General features: G+C 42.3%; 1 protein-coding gene across 8 annotated transcripts; it reads left to right on the forward strand.

The window, feature by feature from the left end:
- The first annotated feature begins 10 nt into the window (after window positions 1-10).
- On the forward strand, window positions 11-24086 carry CEP63 (centrosomal protein 63). Of its 8 annotated transcripts, none has more exons than XM_062582563.1 (15): window positions 11-136; window positions 2736-2803; window positions 4537-4717; window positions 6122-6217; window positions 8530-8655; window positions 9533-9646; window positions 12083-12319; window positions 12558-12703; window positions 13486-13614; window positions 14244-14358; window positions 16201-16398; window positions 16892-16978; window positions 19672-19877; window positions 20407-20725; window positions 23473-24086. In XM_062582563.1, the coding sequence occupies exons 2-15, from the start codon at window positions 2760-2762 to the stop codon at window positions 23629-23631; spliced, it is 2157 nt and encodes a 718-aa protein (XP_062438547.1). In that variant the 5' UTR covers window positions 11-136; window positions 2736-2759; the 3' UTR covers window positions 23632-24086. The 8 variants fall into 8 exon arrangements, with proteins under 8 accessions (XP_062438547.1, XP_062438546.1, XP_062438548.1 ...); XM_062582562.1 differs by having other exon boundaries at window positions 11-103; XM_062582564.1 differs by having other exon boundaries at window positions 11-103; window positions 12086-12319.
- The last annotated feature ends 1176 nt before the right edge of the window (window positions 24087-25262 follow it).

The following is a 25262-nucleotide window of genomic DNA, read 5'->3' on the forward strand; positions in this document are numbered from 1 at the left end:
GAGGCGGCGGCGCCTGTGGGGAGGGGCGACCTGCTGCCGCCGGCGGCCGCGCGGGCCAGGAAGGCGCCTGCCTGCGCGGCCGCCGCCCTGGAGAGGGGAGCGGGTAAGCGCCGTGAGGGGCCGCGCCGCGCCGCGGGTAAGCGCCGCGGCAGGAGCGGGGGGCTCCCCGCGGCGCGACGCGGCGCCCCGGCGGCTCCGGCCTCGCCCTGGGCACAGCGCGGGGGGAGGCCGCCGCCGCCGCGCTGGGCTAGTCGCTGCAGCACGTGTGTGGGCTGAGCTGCTGGAAACTTCTCCAAGCCTGATCCCTCTTGTCGCACCCTCGCTCCTGCTTTTCTCTTCATTACAAGCCTGTGTCCGGCAGCCTTTTAAGCACTTGAAAACTGCATCCTACCGCAGGGGTTTTTAGTGCTCAATAATCCCGTTCTCCTCTCACAAGCTGTCCTTTCCAGGCCTCAGTGTATTGCCAATTTTCTTCCTTTGGCTCTTTTGTTGCAGTGCTTCTTTCTTGAGGTGGGATGCAAAACCGCTGATTTCTTCTGAAGTCTCTTTTCTCTTTATTGCGAGTACTTCTTCAGTTTCAAAAGTGACCGGTCAGCTCTTGTTTCTTTGGCTGGAATTAATGGTGGAGACCGACTTTATTGTTGTCCTGTGTATTTACTGTCTTCACTCATTAGTTGCCTGTATTTTGCACATCTTGAGTTGAGGTGTGTGATTCTGAGGTTCTTTTCCCCAAATCAGGGTAAGCTGTTAGGTATGCCAGACTGGCAGGAGGAGGCATGGCGTGCTATTCTTAGAGCCCAACAGGAGTGGGAGTGGATGCTGCCTGGCTTTCCATGGCACTAAGGCGTTTAGCATTGAACTTATTCCAGACTCTTGTGAAAGGAGTAGCTGGTAAAGAGCCTGGATTGTTGTGCACACTTTCTTTTTGAATTTTAGGAGAAGTTCTCCTTAATGAATGATGAAATTTCTCTGCTACTGGTTGAAAGCTAATTCTGTGTGGATGTGATGACATCAAAACAGAAGAGCTGCTGCTGGTTAATGCTTGCAGTGGCCACCAGGAGAACTCTCTTGGCCAGCAGCTCTGGGGAGCTGCTCTCATCAGCAGCTCTGCCAGCAGCAATGCAGCCCAGAGGTTCTGCATACTGACGTAATTCTGTCAAGCACGGACGGAGCTAAAGACGGACAAAACATTATACCAGTGTAGGGCCAGGGTGTTTTTGTGTTTTCTTTTCTTTTTTTTTTTTTTTTTTGTCTTCATTAAATATTTATTTTCTGAATATGTGTGGTAGAAAATGCATCTGAATCATAGTATCATAGAATGGGAAGGGCTGGAAGGGACCTCTGGAGATCATCCAGTCCAACCTCCCTGCTCAAGCAGGGTCACCTAGAGCATGTTAGACAGGGTTGCATCCAGGCAGGCCTTGAAGATCTCCAGAGAAGGAGACGCCACAACCTCTCTGGGCAACCTGTGCCAGTGCTCTGTCACTCTCACAGTGAAGAAATTCCCCCTTACGTTCAGGCGGAACTTCCTGTCGTTCAGTTTTTGCCCATTGCCTGAACTCAAGGAGAGGCATTTTCATCTCTTGATGAAAATTTAGAATGTGCTTGGAGCAGGATGGAAACTCTGACTTAGGTTAAAAGAGACCAAAGCCAAGTCTACATGTTTCTGAAAATCTCTCTTTCTGTGACCGATGGTGCTCCTTCTGTTGACTGCATAATAATATCATAATAACTTTCAAGGAAAGATGTTGTGAAGATCCATCTCTAAATACTTGGGAGAGTGCATGGGTGCTTTGGTAAAAGAAGATTGTATGAACACCTCCAGATAGCAAAACGGAGTGTATTTTTGCGATCTCAGACTGAGTTAACCGAAAGGGCCACTGTTTTGTGGACAGCCCACTGAAACGGCTGTGGGTTTGGTTCCAGTGTAATTTTTATTTAGTTTTTATTCTCCTTTTTTGCCTTTAAGGTAAACCTTTCGTGTTTACAAGTGTGTGAATCTTCTGTATGTGCATACATACATGTGTTTGTGACTTAATGGTCATGTATTGCTACTATACTGCTACTGTAAACCCATGCAACTTCTTTTCATAGCTTAAGGCACTAGAGGAATCTTCAAAAAGTCAGGGCTGTATTGAAAGAACTGTGTTAGGCAGCAGTGTGTCCTGAAAGCAGTAATGAGCTTTGTGGTCTATTTAAGCTGATCTATAATAAAAGCCTAATTTATGGATAGTTTTTTTTTCACTGTTGCTTGCTTGCAAGGTGCTTAGGTTTTTCTGTGGGGCTACAAATACCCCTGTCATTGATGGCTCTTGGGCCTGAAAGTTCCTGAGTCTCGCTCTTCCTCCACAGTTCACAGTATACCCAGAAGACTGGAGATCTGATAATTCCAGTGTGTTGAGCTAACCAGTTTGCTAAAGAGCATATGGTCTTTACTGCTGTTTGAATTATTGTATTCATTAGATAACACTGTTATATCGTCCCAAAATGATGGAGCTGAATGCATGCGTGTGTGTTTGTTGAAAAATCTCTTTTCCTTTATTTGAAAGATACCTGGCATGTAAATTCATGAAGGTGATCACTGTTCTCCTCATTTGTAATTGTGCATCAGTTGTATGTTAGGTTTTTTTTTTTTTTAACTTCTGTGAACTTCTGCTGTGTGTTCTGCAGTTAGATGGAGAAGTAAACTTGATATATTGCCTTAGGTGACCTCTGGTTTTTGTTTACTTTCCTAGCTGCTAACGAACCAGGATTTGGTGATGGAGGCTTTGCTGGAAGGAATGCAAAGACATGGGCAGGGAAGGTATGTATATAACAATGTACACCAGTCTGTCAAAGTAATTCAGACTAATTCCCCTTTTATTTAAAACCAAATCCTCTAATACCAGTCAGGCAAAACTTCCATTGCTCAGATAAGGTCTTTGCTATTTGTCTGCTTTGTACAGTGACTCTCAACTAAAACAGAAGCAAAGTCACTGAGTGAGTTGGCTTCCCGATAATCCTTGCTGTCTGATATTGTGGTCTTGTTACTATTTCTATATTTCATCTTCCCTAAAAACTTCACCGCCTTTGTGGGTTTTTTTGTTTTTTTTTGTTTTTTTTTTTTTAAAAAAAAAACCAAGCCCTTTTTACCTTCTAACAGCAGGAGCAGTAGTAATTAAAAGTGAGTGAGTATCTTTCTAAGAGCCCTATTAGGTTAATGAGACATGCCTTTGCTGCTTCTTTTTATTAGAAACATCTGATTATTTCTTGAGCATGCTGGCACTGTAGAGCACTGTTCATCTCTGAAGAATCCTTCATGCTCTGTCTTGGGTGAAATTATCTAGGCTTTTGGATCCCAGAGAGACTCTAATGCCAATAACGGGGGACAAAAATATCGTTTTATTTGTTAAACAAGCGTAAAGCAAAAGTTGTTGATAACTGTTTGCATAGTTGTCTTTGAAAATTGGACCCAAGTTTACTGATAGCATATATTTCTTCTACAAATAACTGGTTGCAGAAGTCAAGCTTAGACTGAGCTTTATATTAGCAGTTGCTGAGAAGGAAATGCTCTTGTTTTGCATAATAGCTGCTAATTTTTGATTAACTTGCAGGACAGGGTGAACTTCAAATTTAAATTATTTGGGCTCCTTTAAGAACTATTTCTTTCCCTATTAAAGCAACTGTCAAGTTGTGAAGTGTGCATATGCTCTGGGAGATCAGAGACATTTCGATCCCTTGGCCTATTGATTTCCAATTCTTCTGAGTGCTTCTCATTTGACAGGCAAATTAAAGGGGTAAAGATCGTCATAGAGTTCACTGCCCTCTAGGGCTGTATCTTGCAAGCCTTAATATTGTCCCTGGCTTAGCAGCTTGTGAAGTTTTAGAGGAGTTAGCTGAATTGGTTTCAATAATTACTGCACCAAATTAGAAGTTCCGCAGTCACCAGGGAGCATGCTGTCCCCAATGGGTTGTGAATGTTTTATTCTTCATTATCATGTTGTCATCCAACCCCCTCCACTTAGGGTTTGTTTGCATTTGTGATAAACTTCTATTTTCAGGAGCTGATAGCTTGGCTGTAAGATTTCTCTGGTGACTGAAAGTTGGTATAAAATGTCTCTGTCTGGAGAGTAATTAAGAAGAATAGAAAATAGGGATAAAACGTGTTCTCTTTTACTTAGATAATGCGTAGTACCAAGACAAAGGGATAAGTATAAGTAGATGCATGTTACGCTTCTATGTTTAAAAGGAAGTGTCTAGCTCATTTGTTGGGGCTAGGATTTAAAACGTGTTCCTCATTGGTCGTTGCCAAAGTTAGGTCTCTGCTCAGCGATCTGAACGTACTGCTTGTGAGGTTGCATTAGAAAACTGGATGAATGCATAAAAATTGTATATATTTTTTCCAAGCTGATTTGCTTAGAGTGCAAAGTACCACATATGCCTAGTTGGTCCCTTAGTGCAAGTCGGTTTGTTTTGCTGACTTTGGTGGTATGGGAATGCTGGACCTGTGTTGGGTGGTGCCTGCTTTGAGACTTCAGTAAGTTCTTTCCCTTCCAGCAGTGGGTTCTTGACTTCGTGTGAGGCAGAGCTGCAGGAGCTGATGAAGCAGATCGACATTATGGTGGCTCACAAGAAATCTGAGTGGGAAGGACAGACGCAGGCCTTGGAGGCTTGCTTAGACATTCGAGAACAGGAACTTTCCTCTGCCAGGGCTGCTTTGGAAGAGAAATACAAGGAGGTACGGCCTCAAGTTCACTGTTTCCTGGTCAGTGTGGTCCCATGTGTTTTACCTGTTACAGTTCAGTATAAAGACCACTGTGGACTTTGCATAGAAGTGTGTTGTGTATCGATTGTTGTTTCATCAGAACTGACTGGTTATCGTTGTTTAAATGCCAAGCCAAAACACGGGGTTAAACTTTGCAAATAGCTGTATTAAGGGCAACAAGAACCTGTCTCGTAATTGGAGATGTGCACTAGAATTTACAAAAACAAAGGAGCCTGTTGGACCAAGGTACCTAATTCGTAATTCAGTCAAGTGATCAACTCCCTAAGGCTTGATTGAAGTTCTCAGTGTGAATTGTCAGAGTTCCTACAGAAAACTCGGAGATGCTGAATATGGATACGACAGTAGTCAACAGCCCAATTACCTGTAATCATAGGCAGAAAAAATGTACTGGTGTAAACTGGGAGGTCCTCAAAGGATTCTTTTATGTGCCCTGTGGTGTAGAAATTGTAGCCCTAAAAAAAATAAAAGGCTATTATATCTGGAGTAAGGCCACAGAATTTTTGCTCAGAAGGGCTGTGATTTTATTATGTAGGTTATCATTATTCTTATCAGTTGTCTTCTCTAGACACTTTTCAAGTATTTCTTACCATCAGAAACAAACGTTTATGTCAAAAAAAAAAAAAAAAAGAAACTGTAAAGTACAGTTAAAATCACTACTGGAGCATATTTATACTTTTGGTTTATTCATAGGATTTTTTTGTGATTATTTCTTTTTAGTCTGTTGTATTATGTATTTATTGGATTGCTATCCTTTGGACTTGTGGTTGGAGAGGTGGCTCTCCTGTGGACAGGAGAAGGATGGAAAGAAGATGAAAATGAGTCAAAGGAGTATTTGAATCAATATAAGCGAAGTCCTCTCCATGAGTTTCAAAGCCCCGCTTCATCTCTCTCATCTGTATGCGTTATTTAGAACTCTCTGCTTCACCTGAGAGCAGTAAGACAATGACAGAGCTTTCTTTTCTGTCAGTAGATTGTTCATAGATATGCATTATGATTTCAAACTATCTGATGAAAGTGCCACATAAAAATAGACTTTTGACACGGGACCAAAATGAAAGCCAGAAGCTGAATGGCTCAAAGCGAGAGTCTAGAACAGGAACAATTCTGACCCCAAGCTAACAGAGATTTAGGTGTATGCTTAACCTGATTCATGGTGAGTGACCCCAGTGCAACATGTATTTTTTTTTTTTTTTTTTTTTTTTTTTTTACAAAATGAGGCTCTTTTTAACACTTACCACTGTTGCTATAATGCACATGTGTGTCTATGGAATGAAAACTTATTCCAGTGCCTACTGACAGTGTGGTTTAAGTCTGCTTCTGCTGTTTTATTCCTTTGCCTTTTAATGCTTTATTTAGGTTGGCATGTTGCGTCAGCAGTTAGAAGACACAGAAAAAGCCAAACAGGACATGGTTAGAGAATATGAACAGCAGCTGAAGAAATTTCAAGAAGAGGTGAGTTTCAGAAAAATAAGATGGGCTTTAGTTACTGTTTGGTAAGTGATGTGACAAGTGAAGTACTTTGAGTCACTGCCATGGTTTTCAACATTTTCATTCTTTTAATCTTTATGCTCTCTTACAAAAGAGAGTGTTGAATGTAGACAAGGTAATGTTTTTTTGCTTCAGTAGCCTGTTTCTCTTGCATTGGAGGATGTTGGTGATGAACAGACGGCTTCTAGAGTGGAAAGATGTAGTAAATGTATTGTTGTAATTCTCATCTGCGCAAATTTACTGCAAAAATTTCCTGTATTCTCTCACCCTATTCACCATAGTGCTTATGCTGAAGTTGCCATGGGTACAGGAAGCAGCAATTTGTTCCCTCAGCATTTCATGGAATTAAAACAAGAGTGACAGTGTAACTGGCCTTGAGACAGACATCTGACTGATGTAGTGTCTCATCTGCTTTCTACCTCCGCTTATTCTTTCTTCTTCTTTTTTTTTTTTGGTGAGGATTTTGTTTTCTGAAGGCATGTTAGTTTTAATGCCCTCAACAGAAACTGAGTATACTTGACATACTTTTAAAAAATAATTTCAGAGCTTTTGTCTGGCAAAGAGTTTCGTATTTACTGCAAGGTGGTACACGCACAAATATCCTGCAGGTGGTATAATGGTGTTACGTGCCTATGCCTTAACTCTTTGCCCATCTTACTTGCTTGTCATAGCAGGGAGTTAAATAGCACGAACAGCTAGTAGAGCATTCGCCTGTTTCCTCTGGAGGGTTTGGCTTAGTTCCTGCTCACTGTAAGACATAAGTTAAACTAATTTTGTAATTTCAGCTTTGACAACAGAAGGCATCTGTCCTTGTTTAAAACACCTTACTACTCAGTATGATTAGCTGTCTTCATTCATTAGGTGTTCCTCCTGGTGTGATGGGTAAGCTGTAAAGCAAAGCTGAGATGCTTTGGCAGATCTGCCTAAATTTCTATAGCAGAATTATTATTCAATATTTGACTTATTTATTTTAATTAAAAAGTGTATGTTGAGACCAAAATTGCAATACATTGGTATTTTATCCACAAAGGACTAATGTAGAGGACGTTAATTTCCAATATTCCTCCGTCTCCTGTTGTATTCTTACTACTGTTTGTGAGGAAGTTCATCCTGCTTCAGTTTACTGCTATTACCAGTAAATTGCATGTACAGTGCCCAACTTGCTGAGTTTGTTGAAAGGATAAATCAGTACTTGCAATTTTCCTGACTTGTTTAAAACACGTTTATATATTAATTGCAGGTCTGTACATATATCCATTCCCACTGAACATGGGTAAGCACTTTGCTAACTCAGGCATCTGGAGCACCTTTTAAGAACAGAAGTCAGCTTTTGTGACCATTGCATGGGACTGTGAATCATGAGGTCTTGATTCAGATGTTTTTTTCTTTCACAGTCATCCTCTTCATCTGTGGGCTTAACTTTCTTCATCAGTAGCATGGGAATGATGATTTCTCAAATTCATGTGGCTGTTTGGAAGCTAACTTGTTTAATGATGGAGTCATGGGGAGCTCCTCAGATGGAAAGTTCTGTGCAAGTTGCTAGTTATTGTTTGTTGCACAGAGGGTCATTAAATGTCAAGAGCTTCTTCCTCATTTGTGGCTGTTATGAATTCAGAATTTTAGCAGTAGGCGTAAAAGTGATACTTTGTATTGGCATTCTGCAGTCACTGTGAAATGCATAGTTTATCTAAGCAGAAAATGACAGATGAAATAGTGTTGATACTATATGTAATGGCAGTGCTCAAATCTTCCCTCTCCTGCTAAGTAGAAGCCTTCTAGTTGCTCCGTGAGCTTCACAACTGCTCTTTAGTCTTAAAGAAACTATTTTTGTGTAGACTTTCCCACCACACTTGCTGTGGTGTGTCCTTCTCTATTAGTAAATGCACCACATATGCTGCCTGCTACTTTTGTGGCCCAGAAGCCACCTGTAGAGAAAGCAGTACAGTGCTCAGCTACATCACCAGCTACACTTACGCGTCCATCTTACCAATTTCTTACTCATGCCTTAATGCTGATAAGGCAGAGGTTTAAGTGTAACTGCTGATGTCATGGCTGAGTGACATCTCGCTCCTCCTTCGTGCAGCCCGGCATATTTTGTGTTCGTATCAAACATAATAGGTTTATTCAAATAGAAGTCTTCGCTTGCAAAACATATGGCCTTGAACTGAGGGAATTGTTTGCATAGAGCCATTTTGTGTGCCTTCCTTGAAAATGCTATTTAATTCTTGCAGAGCTGGACTCAAACAGTGTAGTTGTATTCACTGACTTCCTTGCAGTTGGCTAGGCTGAGGAGAAGCTATGAGAAGCTGCAGAAGAAACAACTGAAAGAAGCTAGAGAACAAGGTGCCAAGAGAGAAGAGGAGGATCAATTTGAAATGAGCCGACTGACCAGGAAGCTGGAGGTGTGTATTAGAAAGCAAATGCTGATCAGGGTTCATTGTATTGGCTGGGCTTCATTGAGCACTCTGAATGTTCAGCCAGGAAATGGACAGTAAATCCTTGTTTAAAAACAAAAAATCTTTGTCTGCTCCAGGTTAGCTCTTCTCAACCGCTTGTATAATAAAGGCTGGTTTTTTTTTTGCGTCGAGGCCTGTAAAATACACAGGAAAACTCATGCTGCTGTTGTTGATCTTAGACTAAATAAAAGGGAGAAGGTACTGGAAGAATAATTACGTGAACAAAATGAATTCCAGTGTGAAGAGGTTGTCATCTCACTGCTTTGATGGGGAGGAAACTACATATCCAACTTCTTTTCAACTCTGTCTTATCTTTTAATCTTCCTGCCATGCTGAGCTCAACTGCACCCAATTTTCTTCAGCTGTACCCTTTAGTTGGGGCTAACAAACACATCTGACTGATGTAGTGTCCAATTTCTGGATCAAAGATGGGCATTAAAATTCTGTATTTCATGCTTGCCATCTTAGTGATTTCAATAGCAGCCTGTTTTAGAAGCTGCAGCCAGGCTGAATTGTTAAACCTCTGACAGTAAATTCCTGAAGCTAGCCATGAATCTGTTAGCACTTAACATTTGTAAACAGCAGTAATTGACACTGAGGTTTTAACTCAGGAGGGAGGAAAAATACAGCAAGCACAGTATGTGAGGGGTTTTGTGCTGCTGAGCTGGTACATCAAATGACTGGCTAATGGTTTCCCCGCTGTGGGGAAAGATGCATGAGGATATAGCGGAGGGAGAAAGCAAACATGCATATGAACTGGAAGGGGGCCATCTTGTCAGCCGAATGGACCTACTGCTCCAGGCCACCCCTGCTGTCTTTGCAGGAGTTTCGTCAAAAATCACTTGACTGGGAGAAGCAGCGCTTGCTTTACCAGCAGCAGGTGGCATCCCTGGAAGCGCAGAGGAAGGCTTTGGCTGAGCAGTCTGAGCTCATTCAGGTACAATTAATACGTGCTGAAAGTTTTTGTTTTGATCATGGCAGCAGGTGGGAGGGGAGGGAGGGGGGAAGGAGGGAGAGACAAATGAAATCTCCCGGGCTTGAATCCAGTTTAGGTTGCCATTGAAATGACTTCTAGTGTCCTGGCGGAATAAGCTTTACTCCTGTAAATGCCGTGTGGAAAAAAGATCTGGAGTCTGGCAAAAGAGGTTATGTGAGTGTCCCCCAGCTCTCCCCTCCCACCCCACTGCTCCCTTTTAACTTGTCATGTTAGAAAGCTTCATCCTACCGTCTTACTTACTTGAAGAGTCAGAGACCCCAGCATGTGACACTTTAAAATAACTGTTACATCGTGTCTTCTGGTTCAAAGCTGCGTACCTGACGGTAGCTAAATATAGCTGCTAGGTCCAGCTCAGAGGATGGTGTTTGAAAATAGTTTCCCCCTACAACAGATGTCTCCACAAAGTACCAAAGTAGCAGCAGTCTTCAGTGCCCCCTCCCTCCCCTTTTTTTCCTCTTAAAGGCAAGAGTAATGGAGGTGCTGTTTCTGAAAAGCTAATGGTTCAGTGAGTTAGTGGTGCTGCGGCAGAGCTAGATGAATTGACCTAGAGCACAGCTGTGAAGCTGCACTGACACAATCAGAGCGGACGCCGATAAAGAAGCTCTTGCTGGGGGCTTTACCCTTAATGGGGCCCTGAGTTGTTCTTGAGTGGAAGCTCCTGCAAGGAGGAAGTTTGTGATGACAGGATTGAAGCTGGCTCTGACAGGGGCTTTGTGAGAGGCTGACACTGGTGAATCTACAAATGCAGAGAGAGTCTTTGAACAGAAGGTCTTGCTGCTCTGCTGTCTTTGTATCACTGATAGCTCAATTGTCTGGGAACAGCTGTGTCCTTGGAGTGTTGGCTGCTATACCGGATCACGAGGGGACTCTTCTTGCTGTGGAGCAGAACAGGAATTCGTGGAGGTTTTTCCTAAGCGGTGTAGGCGAGTTAGGTGCATAGTTACCATGAACAGACTGTGTGAATCCTCAGCTTCTTTGAAAGCTAAGCACGAAAGCATGTTTCTATGCATTTTATGTGCTTTTTTAATTTTTATTCTTTTGATGTGAGGTCAAGTTGAGAAGCGTGAGCCTGCCGTGCCTGTCCCCCTTCTTTCAGCAGAGGTCCCCTCCTGTCTTTCAGTGCAGTTTATGGAAGCTTGGCACTCTCACCCAGTAACAAGCACCTCCATGTAACACTTGCAGACTTTAAAGTCAACAGGTGAAACCTGGTTTTCTGTGCTGCGCTACGTGCTCTGTGGCTGCAAATAAAGGATAGCTTAAATGTTTTCTTAATGCAGAAATAAATGTTCAGGTAGTGTGGCACTCTTCTTGAGCCGAAAAAAGCTATATTTTAAATCCTTGCTCCTCTTGATTACATCTTCTGTCTTGACTATTCAGATGATAATCTGTAATCAAAATTACACCATGGTCTTCCAAACACATAGCTCCTATAGTTTCCTCTGTTAAGGGGCATTATATGCCAGGCAATAAATAAGTAAGTGCTGATTCTGAAGCTGACAGGAATTGCTACTCTTAGAAATCGATAGCAAAGGAGTACTCAAATATTTTGTTTTGGATTTAAAAAATTATAAGGTGCTACACAAAAAGGGTAGATATAAAGTAAATTTTCTAAGAAAACTATATGAGATCTAGCTTGTTAAATTTCATCAGTTAGCAATGTGGAAAGAAATGCTATGAAATAAGTATTGTGCCTGTAAATAATAGAGCATGTATTGTTTGCTAGTCACACGTTCCTTATAACTATTACTCTTTTTTGTCTTCCATTAAAAAGAGAAAACATTCAAAGCCAGCATTCTAACAAGCTGTTAGAACCAGACATTTACTGCATAAAGCAAAGCAGAATTAACTGTTGCACTCGGTTCAATTTCTAATTTGTTTGATGCCCTCCCTCCTTCCACCCCACCCTGTTGTGCACTAAGAACGGCTTTCTGTCCTGATGTGGGATTAATGGTTGGGTTATCTCTAGCTTGTATGTGGTACTTGCAAACCACCTTATGTGCTGTCATCTCTCTAGGTCTGGTCTCATGTTAATTGGCAATAAATAAATAAATAAATAAAAATAAAACGAGGCAGCTTTGTTCTTGGTTCATACTTGGGCAACGTGAGCCATTTGAGATCCTCTTTTCCCAGATCCTGTCTGAATCCTTTTTGGAGTTGGAGGGACCCCTCAAATTTATTTATTTTAATTCTGTCCTTTTTTGGAAGTTTTACTTCTCTTGTAACTCTGGAACAGTGCTTCTCCTAGTTCCCTGAAAGGTAGTTTTGCTTATTTTGAGAGTGTGATTTGCTGCATAAAGAAATCAATGTAAAATCCATGCAGTTTTGATGCACTGTACTTTCTGTAGTTTAGCTTTAATACAAACCAATTGCTGTTAGCAGACTCAGCTTGCCAATCGGAAGCAGATGCTGGAGTCGGTGGAGCTGGCTAGCCGATCGGAAATCCAGCACTTAACCAGCAAGCTGGAGAGGGCCAATGATGCTATCTGTGCCAATGAGTTGGAGGTGGAGAGACTTAACATGAGAGTGGACGATCTAACCGAAAACAATCGGATGATTCTGGAAGATCAGCAAAGAGTTCAAGAAGAATTAAGGCAATCCAAGAAAATGTTAGAGGTCAGTGGAGGAATTGTTAGGGAACTGAACATAAAGCAGTGCCTGTGAGAAGCAAGGAAGGGTTGTCATCCCAGAGCGTTTGTAAAGTTCCAGGTTGGTCTCAAAGCTGGCTTTGTACCTATGTGGTGCTCTGCAGTGTTTCCAAAGGTTTCTTAAAAATGTGATCAACCTCTCATCTCATTCTGATGTACTAATTTGATCCATCTTGCAGCAGCCATTCTTTCTCCTTCCTGTGCAGGTATTACAGGATGAGAAGATGGAGCTTAGAGCCACCTTGCAGTCTCAAGAAGATTTCATTGATAGCTCCAAGCTGCATCAGGAACAGTTACAGAAGGAGCTGGCCAGGCTGACCGAAACTCTTCGCGCAAAAGAACTCCTCATCAGGTAGCATCTGTGCCTTACTGGTACTTATCCTGTTGTATCCGTGTTTACACTTCAGTTTATCTGAGGATAGCGGCATCCTTTGTAGTGGTTGATACGTAGAATAGTGAGAAACTGTAAAGCGTACAAGTGCTTTGCTTCCTTGCAGCGCTCGTCAGATTGCATTGCTTTTGAAATCAACTGATTCTCAGTAGAGAGTGTGGATGGAGTCAGCTTTCTACTCTGCTAGGTTTCTGGAGGCAGTACAGACTTTTGGGTGGGTTCCCCCACCACCCCGCGTGTTCGGTTAAGTGCTGGAGGCCTTTCAGGACTTGACTCGTACATACTGATGTCAGTGAAAATTCTCATCGATTTAATGATGTCAGATTAGGGTGTCAGTAAGGTAATTACACAGGTGGCAAAATCGTCTCAGCCTTCCTGTTCTACACTGGCAACATGCAAATGCTGGAGAGTTCCAGTGACCATGTCAAAAGGTGGGGGTGTACCTTACCTAACAGCCACACCATTTCTTGCAAATAGGTACTGGGTGTCTGATAATGGCAGTGAAACCGTCTGATTCAGAGACACCAACGTCAAAATAGACTGTAGTCCTTAATCAACCCTAACTCAGATAGGGAGCTGTCATTGAGCTGACATGTTTGTGTATTCTGAATGTGCACAGGTGTCACCTAGTGTTAGTTTTCATGTATTTCCAGAGAATTATGAGAAAACAGTTATGTTCCCTGTATTAGTGAACTCGGGCTAGGTGTTTTTGAGTTGAGATTAAAGCCCACGTCTCTGCACAGGGCTTTGGAAGAACGCTTGCAGGAGAAACAACTGTCTTCTCCGGGGCTGGAGCATCTACTCCTGCAGTTGGATGTTGCCCAGAAGAAGGAACAGCACTTACAGTCAGAGATGACTCATCTTGAGAACAGGTAGCTGACTGTTTACTTCCCCAGGATGCACAGTGAAACTTGCATAATAATATAATACATAATACATTGTATTCATCAAATTAACCAGACCCACTGATTTTTGTAAGCTTATTTAAAATATCAAAGGGCTAAAGAAATCAAATGCTATTCATGTTAAAGTATAATAGTGAGACTGTTTTGCTAATTGATTGGCTGCTTTTCATTGTATACTGTGGGTGTTTTTATTGTAACTTGCTTAGGCTTAGCACCTTCATTCTTAGTACATTAAGGAGTCTTTGTTAGATAGCTGGTAAGAACCAGATCTAGACTTTCCTCTTGCAATAAGACTTGCAAACATATTTTCTTCTGAGTTTGTGGTTCAGCCTAGTATTTGCCAGCGAAATTGGTAATTTTTATTATGGTAAAGAAACAAGAAACCACTGTATCTACTTTTTTTTTTTTTTTTTTTTTTTTGAGAGAGAGAGAGATTATTTTGGTACACAGACCCAAAGGATTGGTAAGGAACTTCTAGGTTAGAGCCCAGTTTCTGTTATGACAGTCACTGGAAACTGCTTCGAAGATCAAAGTTTCTTCTGACCGTGTTCTCCTTCTGGAGAATTCTAATCTCTAGTTTTGTGTTTGGCATCCAGCCTGATGTCTTCAAATGCGAGGTGTGTACAACTGAGTGAAGAGCTGGCTGAGAATATCAAAGAGCTGCAGTCAATGGAAGAGCACCATAGTGACTCAAAGGCAGAGATTAAAAAGGTAATGTCTCTTTGCTCCTCGAGAGCGTGAAAGGCACTTGTGGAGCTGACGATTTGCACACGTCATGTGCCTCAGTGCACTCTGTTAGCAACGCTCCAACTGGGATCAAAGGCCAGGAGTATTGTGAAGATAGTGCTGTGTAGGATGAGGAGCAGACCTGACAAAGGAGGAGATGAGGATGATTTTGCAGGTTTCTGTACATTGGTGCGAAGCTTACTTCATGAGCCTCTTCCAGGCCTATCCCTACATCGCACAGTACTACCTTGCAGTGTGGAGCTACTTGAATTACTGCTGGAGGGACTGAATGAGCAAAGAAATTCAGGCCTGGAATCTTGACCTTAATCCTGGTGCAGGGTTCCAACAGCATGAAGATCAGAGAACAGGAGATGGGTTCTGCTGTAGTATGTCCTATCACACTCAAGGCACAGATTCAAACGTATCATGTGAGTTTGTTTCAGGTTGGACATCCACATGTGTATATCCAGGGTGTGAAAGAGATGGAGCAGGCTCATCTGCTATGAGAACCTCACCACCCTACTGCTGTGTGCACCTAAGGGAGACAAGCCCTTCAAAAAGCTTGATGTTAGTAAGCATCTAGATCAGGTGGTGTGAGAACTCTCACTGGAGTCTGATTAGGCTAGACATCTTGTATTAAAAGTGAAAATCTCATTTTGAAACTTTCTATCCCATATTCTTAACGTACAGAGAAGCAGATTCTGCCAGATATGTGCTTACTTAAACAACCACACAATAAATAAATCTTCTACAGGTTAATGAGGAAGAAAGAGATTTGTTATGGTTATTTCTATTTTATGTGCTTGGAAAGGACTGAAGTGACATGGTGATAAATCACTCTATATATAATTTATATATATATATAAGTAAAATATAGTATTTTACATGGCTAGACAGAGATTCCTTGGTTCAATTTTTCAGAATGCTTGTACTTCTCAGTAAATTCCTGGATTTGGATGGTTAGTGTTTCTGGCTAATGGAATGGAATATTATATGCAAAGGAATTACATTTTCTGTATGTTGTTGTTCTGTTATGACGCTGAATAAGCATATGGTGTGCCTGCCAGAATATTGTGTGCAAGTCTGTTCCTCCATCTCAAGAAGGATGTAAGATGATAAGGTATGGAAAAAGATGACCAAAAGGATAGAGTGGGTTTTATACAAAGAATAGCTGGAAAAGAGATGACTGAGATTAAATAAAGTAAAATCATGCGTGTCATGAAGGTAAATAAGGAGTGATTATTCTCTCTTGTGATACAGAGACTAGCTGTCATCAAATGAAGTTGTGAAAACAAAGAGGTATATTTTTACCCTGTGCCTAGCTAGCCTGTCGAAATTTGCAATGGGTAGCTCTAGATGCTTTAAGTTAATATTGGTTCAAAAGGTAAGACAAATTCATGGAAGAGAAGTCTAATTAGGGCTATTTAAAGCCTGTTTGGCTCAGGAAGGCAGAGGGGCAAATTGCAAGGGTATGTAATGGAAGTACTACTGTGCTTGCCCAGTGTTGACATCTTGCCTTGGTTATTTGTTGTTGGCAGCTGGGACAGAATGGTTAACTAAAGGGACCCTGATTTGATCCGCTATATGTCTTCAAGTTCTCCACAGCGTGTAACTTGCATCTTGTCTCCATTGGCAATTTATACTATGCAAAAGGAATGGGATGAGGTGGTTATCAATCAGGAAGGACAGATATGCACAGAAGGATTGTTACATAGAGCTTTTTGTTTTGCAGTGCTGAGATTTCACGTGACTACCTCCAGCGCATTTGCTTACTTGCTGAAATGTCTTTTAAAATCTCTTGGGTGTTGTGTGCATATCTTCCTCCAGCTGAAAGAGCAGCTCTCTCAAGCTGAACAAACTCGCAATAGTGAGCTGGAAGGGATGAAAAAGGAAATCTCCAAATTAACGCAGGAGCTACACCAGCGGGACATTACAATTGCTTCAAAAAGTGGATCTGCATCAGACCTAGAACACCGGCTGAGAGCAGAGATTGAAAGAGCGGAGAGGAAAGCAGTGGAGCACAGGGTAAAAAACACAGAAGACTCTTACGCTGCCTCTTTAAGAGGTCTGAGGGCTTGCAATACATCATGTTTTTTAGCTATGTTAATAGCTCCCTTCTGTCTTCAGTCTTGGAACAAAGACTTTAGAGACCTCCCCCAGTGCAATCTTCCTATTTATGGTGTTCGTTACATGGTGTTCTCACCTCTTCTTCTTTTCAAACATATAACTGTTTGGCAGTCTTGCAGATTTCTTTGACACAGTTTGTATTAACTAGGCCATAATGATGGCACCTTTGAAAAGTGAAGCAAATTACTCTGCACAGTTACTCATATGGTCTTTCCTATAGTCTTGCAGGAGTAACAGCCCGAAAATTCCTTTGTAAATTGTAGCTATGCTTGAATTGAGGGTGGAAAATGGTTGTGGGAGGTGGGTGGGGCATGCGTTCTGTGTGTGTGGGTGTTTGGGGTTTTTTATTTTTTTAGTTTGTTTGAGCTTTTGTTTGGCTCTGTCTCTTCAGGTAATTCTGATTCAGCTGGAAACCCTGAGGCTGGAAAACCATCACCTCTCAGAGATGCTGGAGAAAACGGAGTTCGGTATGGTGGAGGTATGCATGAGGGAACAGAGATGGGGAAGGGGTGCCCTACCTGGGAGCAGTAATGTCCTTTGTCCAGACCTCTCAATGCATGGTAGAGTTCAATGAACATAAATGCCAGGTAAAAGAGCTGGTTTGTAAGGAAATAAGACTCAGAAATACTGAGCATCTTGCTTAGTCACAAAGTATTCAGGAGAAATGCAGAAGCAGAACTGTAATCTCACTGTTCCTTCTCCATGGGGTCTAACCCATGATTTTCAGCACATTGTGGTACTCCTCCATTTTATGCCAGTTTGCCTTAAGAATCTAATTCTAGATCCCTGATGTCCCTTTGACCTAGTCCAGAGCTGTAACTGCTCTGGCCCTTGAAGTTCCTGAGGTGAAAGCACGTTCCTCACCTGGTGAAGGGGGCGTTTAGCAGAGCTGTCCCCTGTGCACTGGCAGCAGGCTGTGGGCTGGAAGCCTCAGGGCAATGTGATGGGAAGGAGCTCTCCGGGGTTGGCTCGTCACAGTGCTCTTAAGGCCAGGTTTTAGAACATCTCACCTGAAGATGAGCAGGGAGAGCTGCGTGGAAAGTGGTGGTCTGTACGGGAACAGTATGTTGGAGGTGGTTTGTTTTAGTGCCTGCGGGAAGTAAGAAATGACCAGTTTGCAATGGTCAGATTGCAGATGACCAGCCTGGATTCCTCACAGTGAGTCAAGGGCTGGATTCAGGCAGCTGGAAACCAAACGGGAATGTATTGTTGGAGCTATTATCCTGCCAGAATTGTGGGAAGGGGAGCACTCAGCTCTTCAATGTTAGTTTGGAGCGGTTGTGAAATGCGTTGAGTTCTCGGAAAGCTGCTACGTGGAAGTTTGTGGCCAGTGAGCTGGAGAAAAAGTAAAACTTTCTGGAGGGCTCATTTGAGATTGAAGTGACCTAAAGATCATTACTTTCTGCTTGAAGTGCCAGGTGGTCTTCTAACTGCCTAACTTGCCAAAAGCTTGAAAGTGAAGTGCAAACCAAGAAAACTATTTAAAAACAAAACCAAACAAAACTCTTCTTCCCCCCACCACTACATGGCCCCTGTGAGCCTACCTTGGGTAGGATGTGAGAAAAGGACAACTCCTACGACAGATTCTGGCTGGACTCTTCAGAGGCACATTTGAAAAGTCTTTAAATATGACTGTGATTAGAATGAATTAAGCATCTGATTATAACAGAATGTACCAAAAAAAATAAAAGGAAATTGCAGGAGTAGAAACAGTGGGAATAGTGTCCACCTGGCCTGTTAAGGAGAAGAGGAGATGGGGAGAAGAGAAGCAAGTTGTTCTGAGTTTCCAAGAAGGAGAGAGGAAAAAAAAATCACATTTCTACCAGTGAAAGTTGTTTGAAGCAGACTTGTTAAGTTACATAATGTTTAAAATAACTGATCAAATTCTGGAAAGGGTTGGAAATGGCAATTTAAAGTTACAGATTTATTTTTTGCATGGGCATCGTATGGGTGAGATTGTGCGTTGTCTTCTGAGAGCTTCCTAGTCTCTGAAGCTATGCAACAGCATGAACGGATTTGCTGCAGCAGAGAAGCACAATTGTTTGCCTGTGGTCACGCTGCCCCTTGTAAAGGATACGTAGTATAGGACAACAGACTGTAAATAAGCATGCTTTGATGCAGCTCTAAAAGTGGTAACCAACCATTTGTCTCCCTGTATAGTCTGCCATCTCTGTTTCCTCTGCCTTTGTGGTATTAACAAAACGCTAATGTTCCTCTCGGGTCTGCCAGCAGAGTTACTTATGTAAGTGCTTCTGAAACTATTCTCTTCATCAGCCCTGTTAGTTTCATAATTTAAATAGTACTGGACTTTTACATGCTATAACCTATCAGTTCGGGAAGGGGAGACATAGAAACAGTAATTGGGCAATGGTGTATATTGTTCATGTGGGTAATTCTAGGGCAAGTTTGTCTCAAAAAAAACAATATTGAGGAACAGCTCTTTGAATGTAGAGGAGCCTCCTGTGTCAGTATTTTTTGCTAAGGCAGAATATTTCTAAAGGGTTATGGGTCATCCCAGTTGGGAAAATGAGTGCACAGTCTTTGGTAGTTATTATGCCAGGCCTTTTGTAATTGGCATGAGGGGACCAGGAATTGTCCTTGCAAGCAGCTTTGTTGCTAGATCAGATGGAATTTAGTTTCTCACTAGGAGTGGTTACTTCTCATCAACAGCTAAGCCACTAGAGCATGTGTTTCTATGCATCCATGGGAGGTATCTGGTGGAACCTCTGAAAATGCATCTGGAGAGTTGTTCAGATTTGGACACTTTATTTGAGTGTCACCCAAGTATTCCCAGTTTTGGCTGTGAGGCTTCCCCCTAGTGATATGAGAAAATCCTGGAAGATAAGACTGGAAGAGAGCTTGAGGTCATCTCGTGCAGCTCATTATCCCAGGGCCAGAGACAGATACATCTGAGTTATTCTTGGTCTATGTTTTTCTGACTGTTTTCAAAAACATCTAATGATGAGGGTGACTTGCTGGGCAAATTAGCACAGTCTCTATGGATTTGGCCCCAAAAGCCATATAATTGATTTGCTATTATAAAAGTCTTGAAAATTTTGCCAGTTGATACGAGCTATGCTTTAAGGAGTTGCTTGCCAACCTCTGCTCTGGATTTCCCTATGGTGTCTTGCAAAACAGAAGTTTTGACTTTAGCTTTTTGCCCTCTCTTAGGGAAAAGATGTCACCCTAAGAGCTCTCAGAGAAGGCTATGCTGTTGAACTAAATAAATTAAAATCTGAAAACCACCAATTGCAGAAGGATCTAGCAGAGGCTAGAGCAAAACTGCAGCACTCTACTCCGGTCTGCCAGGATGAACCTGAGATCATTGCTCAGCAGATACAAAGTGAAGAGCCTGAGACTAGGGCTGTACAATCCAGGTGAGTGTTGTGTGCCCCAAAAATGGTGCTTCCCTTTTAGGAAAGAGAATAGAAGGCAGGTGGATGTGTGGGTTTCTAATGCCATGTGCTTTGTGTACAGCTTTTATCCCCAGCACACAGTGGGTATGGGAGAACACAGAGGGCTGTTTTGGATCTCCTTTTGTGGCTTATGTAGTGCACTAGCATTTAGTCTCAGTTGTTTTGCATTCTGCGAAGCCGGCTAGCCTTTGACCGCTGCTATCCTAGACAGAGAAGCGGTATCCACTGGTTTTGGTGAAGGAATTGGATTTGGCCCAGGTGGCCATTCTTCTTTCCATTGCAGTAACAGGATGTGCAACGAATTGTAATTTTTTATATCCACAATAGTAGGATAGTGGATGAACATTCCCTGGGGACTGTATATTCATCTGGGAGTTTGGATTGCCAGGGCCATCAGTAAACTGTATGTTAATTGTTCTCTCTGTGCGAGTTCTTGCTGCAGTTCAGTTGCTACATGTCAAACAGTTGTGCTTTCAAACCTACCTTCCAGGACAACTCGGGAAGCACAGTACAAATGTGAGGAACAAGCAGAAAAAATGCATCACAAGCCGGACAGAACTATCCAGCGTCATCAAGGGGAGCCCCAGAGGTGGAAAGTGCAGCCTCTGCCTACTGAAGTGGGTGGTGTGACCACCGAGACTCGTGAACCACTTGCCCAGATCAGCCAGAAGAACTGTGTGGAATCTCTTGCTTCTGGTGCCCTGCTAGGAGAAGATTCTTTGCTTCTTGTGCTGGATGGAAACACAAGTTTCACTGATGAAGCATCTAGACAGTCTGTCTCAAATCTTCAGAGAGAATCTATGCCTTTGGTAAGCAGTTGTACAGAAGTTGATGTTTGCTCCTCTGTGGCTGCTGATACAGCTGAATTCTCATCTGGCAAAAAGAACCAGGTTTTTGAATCTACAGTCTGGCCCTATGGCATGTGTTTTTACAGATCAGACCTAAATCAGGGAGAAAACCCTTCTTGGGTGGATTATTCTTGAAAAACTCTCTGAGGGTAAAGTGTTCCTGTTTGGTGTAACTGCTAAACTAATTCCAGAGGTTCAATATGAGATGGTTCAAGCTGTCATAGTTCTCTCCAGACTGGAGCTGTACATCCATGTCTACCGTGAGCTGTTTCTGTCGCTTCAAAATGCCACTTGGGCTTTTGGGTTGGGTCTGTAGCAGAGGCTCAGAAACCAAAACAGGGTGTAGAGTGGTGAGTATTTTAACATACAGTTTCTGGGGGAATCTTGAGCCTGGTGCTGCCTGTCTATGTTCCCTGTTTAATGCATGGGGTGAGTTTGTCTCCTCTGAATGGAACTGTGGTGATCAGCACACTGAACGTAGAGAGCCACTTGTGCTAGCTGATGGGGAAAGCCTGAAATCAGTGGTTCACTCAGTGGAAGTGGAGGTTATTGACTGAAAAATTACAATCCGGAGTTTTTCTGGAAGGTAGTTGAAACCCTTTTTTTTTTTTCCAATCAGTGATTATACTTTTTTAGTAGGGAGTAGTCTTGGTGCCTTCTTGGTCCTCTTACTTAGCAGCTGAAGCACTTGTCCAAGATGCAGGAAACTTGGACTCACTTCTTGCTTGAGAGGTTTAAACCCATATTACCTAGTACCCATTGGAGTTCCCAGGCTGTACACTGACTTGAGCAGGGAAGGGTGAGGGGGAATATAAGAGGGAAGCTGAAACTAAATGTACACTAGAATGTGTTATGTACCGAGTCAGACTGCTGGGCTGCGGTGGCTCAGGGACAGGAGAATCCAGGGTACCAGTCCCTAGTTTACACAGCCAGATACTAGCAGTCTTCAAAATTTTTTTCCTCTGTTTGTGTTGTAAGCAGTGACAAGAGCTATTTTTCATTTTGTGGGGAGCCCAGACTAGCCTCCCAGGCTGATACGCAGATAAATAGAGGCTTGGCAGGTTTGTAGCTCTTGATGAGGCTTACTGCCAAAAGTAGGTGTTGATCCTTTCAAGGCTAAAGGCACTTGTGGACGTGCCCAGAAAATGGATTTCAGGAGCATGGACGTGTTCTAAATGGAAGCTCTTCAGATGGCGAGGCTGGAAGCCAAGTGCTAACAGTTCTGCTTCAGGGCCCAAGAAGCTCTAGGACTTGATATTTAGTATAAGAGAATGCATTGCTTTGTCTTCTGTGTGGTCTGAGTGGCAGAAAAAAGGTTTCTGAGGAAATGCAGGCTAATATTTCTCCTAACGCTGACAGGGACTCCCTGCTCATAGTCAGGCTCCTGTGCCTTTAAATCAGTAGCCTTAGCATTAAGAGGGGAGAGACCTCATCAGTGGGCGATAAAGAGATGAGGGAGAATTGCTTGTTTTCTGCAACCTTTTTTCCACTTCTCTGTATTCCTGTGGGTTGGTAGAAATCCAGAAAACCACGAAACTCCAGAACCTGGAAATGACCCGTTCCGTTTTCTTGCCCAGAGGCTGACACCAGTTTTCTATAATGCAAAGCAGCTCCTTAGTAACGGTGTAATTCACCTGCCAGATCCTGTGCAGGAAGCTTCTCTTCATCTACTCTTAAATTAAGTTTAATTACAATATTGTTCTTATAAGTTCAGAAACTGTGGGTGTTCAGAACCACGTGAGTAGTGGGAATAGCTTTTGTCTGCAAGGGAAAGATTCTAGAGTAATTTATCGACTAACTGAATTGAAGTGGCATTCAGTGGGCTGTAAGGGGAGTTCAGTTTGTACTTCATACATGCGAGTGTAGCATAAACCTGTTATTTCAGAAAGAGGAAGAGTATAGAAGAAAGCAGAGACATCCTCGGTGCTAGTCCAGTTTGGTAGCGCTTTCACTTTTTCCGCTGGAATGGAAGACTTGCGTAGGGGGTAGTGGCTTTACCCACTGTAGCTTTGGCAAAGACGAGGGAGGTTTCCTTTGTTTGTAGGAGACTACTGAGAGGGACGATTATCTGTGATACAAGCGTGAGACTGTTTGCCTAGTCTGACCAAGTAGGATAGAAATGACACGGCAGCCCTTTGGAAGCATGTTTACTTGCCTGTTTTGCTGATCATTGGTGTACTTGATTGTGAAACTTGGAACAAAAGAATACTAGATATCTACTTCTATATATAAATTTTATAAATTTCTATAATGTTGGAGACAACCGCGGAATCTTACTGTCTTTTTGTTGTTGACAGCCATTCTGCAAAGTAGCTGGCTGGCATAGTCCTGAGAGGGGCTCCCAAGCACAACTTCTAAAGGTGGTTTTACTTGATATCTTCCAATATATGTGCTTTTGAAACTCTTGTCTGGTGCTGGCAGGATTTTTCTTCGAGAAGTCTTAATCATGTCATTATTCTTGCCCTTTGAAAATGTTAGTGATTTTAACTAACCTTTATGGTTGTAGATCATGAAGGTGAAAGTAGTATCATGCTGCTGATGCTTGCATTGCTTCTCAGGTGTGTTGAAACAAAATGCCCGTGGTCTCTCTAGATTCAGTTTAATCTATTGTTTTGTCCCTGATGCTTTAATGGCAGAATGTATTTTGAAGCTTCTTGTTGGAGTTTTCTCTGCTCATCAGCCCTGTTAATATCTCCATTTCTCTTTAGTGCCCACTGCCTACAGCTTCAGTTGGATCGATAGCTGCAAGATACCTGGAAGAGGAAGAACTAAGATCCCAGCACATCCTGAAACGCCTGGATTCTCACATTGAGGAACTGAAGAAAGAGAGTGAAAAGACAGTGAAGCAGTTTGGACATCAGGAGTAATTTTTTGTTTGTGTTTTTTTTTTTTTTTTTTTTTTTTTTTCCAGAGTCATTGAATTTGAAAGTTAGTTTACTTGAATGATTTTAAAGTGTGAAGGGGGAGGTACCCATGAACTAACTGCCCTCAGAGCTTGGGTGAGAAACCTTAGCTCCCACTTTGAGCTGAACCAGCAGGCTGGGTATCAAGGAAAGGAAACTCCTCTCTAACCTGTTTGATCTGATGGAGATTATTACACTAGTGGAACTGTACTTCTACCTTAAATGCTTTAGTTGACTTGTGGGTCAGAAAGCTGCATCAGAGAAGTGTGTTTGTGCACTGACTCACAAAGATTGTGGTATTTTTAGAAGCAAACTATTTGCTAATTTTAATGTAAAGTATTTATACTATATTTTATACATGTAAAAGCATTGAAATAAAAAAAAAGGGGGGGAAAGACTCCTTTGCTTTTTCCTACAAAGATGAAGAGTAAAACTCTTGTGACCTTGTTGCCTTCTGATCAGGAACTTTGGCATTTTTTCTATCCTTTCCCTTCAAGAGTAGTTACATTCTCGAGAAGACGAAGTATATGATTCCTCTTCCTTTAGGCCAGCTGTATTTTCCCCAGTTCCCCCCCTCCATAGTAGAATTTCTTAATATCTCCTGGTTCATCTTGCAGCTTCTCCCATTTACTGTTTGTACAGTCTCTAGGTGCTTCATCTTGCTTATCCGTTGCGTGAAGTACAGCAAAGTACCTGAGGAATGGATGGCTGAATTCTGACTGTGGTCACAGCTATTATAAAAGAGGAGTAGTTGGAACTGAAAATGAAATTGAATGGGCAGGGAACTGCACCCAAGGGAGATTCAGCTGTATGCCAGCTGTACTTAAAGCTACTGCGTAAGTTGGTATTGGCCTGATTTCAATCTAGTCAGTGTCTCAGACATTATTTCATGGAGTTGAACAGCTGTCTTAACATACATTTTTGGGATCTGAACCCATTTCCAAGGGATTTGCCTTTCTCCAAGTGGGATTCTGCAGCTCTTCCTGTGGCTGTGCCTTGCAGCCTCTATACAGGCAAATTCAGGCATGGAGACATTCCTTGTCTGTGTCTGAGTTGAAATTTCCTGTCCTTTTCCTCGCCTTCACCTTGCCCTAGAGCAGTTTAATGCTGATAAGAAGCAGGAATTCAAAAGCAAGATAGACACGCAAGAAGTAACCATTAGATTGGGCTGACCTGCTTTGTTCGGCAAAGGTGGTGGTGATGTGATGCCTGTTGGCAAACTGCAGCCTCAGTATCATGCCACAAAAACAGGACTGTACTTTGTCATGTAGTTCTGCATTTTGGAGTTGTAAAATGTGGGGGACTCCTGAATCCTGGCCTCTATATCAACACATCCTTTCATTTTGGATTTCTTCTGGAGCTCTCTGAATGAGGATAAGAACTTCAAATGCATTCTAGATTCTCAATATGCACTTCTTGTGATGAGGCATTCAGCTGCCCACAGCTGGGGATTAACTATGGTCATAGATTTTGCAAATAGTCAGCATTGGCCTCAGCTTCTATTCAGAGCTGCCCTCCACTAAGTGTTTTTGGAACATCCACCTTAAATATCCAGTGCTCGATTAAAGACTTGTTGGTCATGAGGTGTTCTGACA

The sequence above is a fragment of the Rhea pennata genome, chromosome 9 (assembly GCF_028389875.1).
Source record: "Rhea pennata isolate bPtePen1 chromosome 9, bPtePen1.pri, whole genome shotgun sequence".
NCBI lineage: Eukaryota > Metazoa > Chordata > Aves > Rheiformes > Rheidae > Rhea > Rhea pennata.

Coding starts and splice junctions, on each gene's coding strand:
- CEP63 (XM_062582563.1), top strand. CDS start 2,760: ATGGAGGCTTTGCTGGAAGGAATGCAAAGACATGGGCAGGGAAG. Junction 2,804..4,536: donor CAAAGACATGGGCAGGGAAG/GTATGTATATAA, acceptor TTTCCCTTCCAG/CAGTGGGTTCTTGACTTCGT. Junction 13,615..14,243: donor ATGACTCATCTTGAGAACAG/GTAGCTGACTGT, acceptor TTTGGCATCCAG/CCTGATGTCTTCAAATGCGA.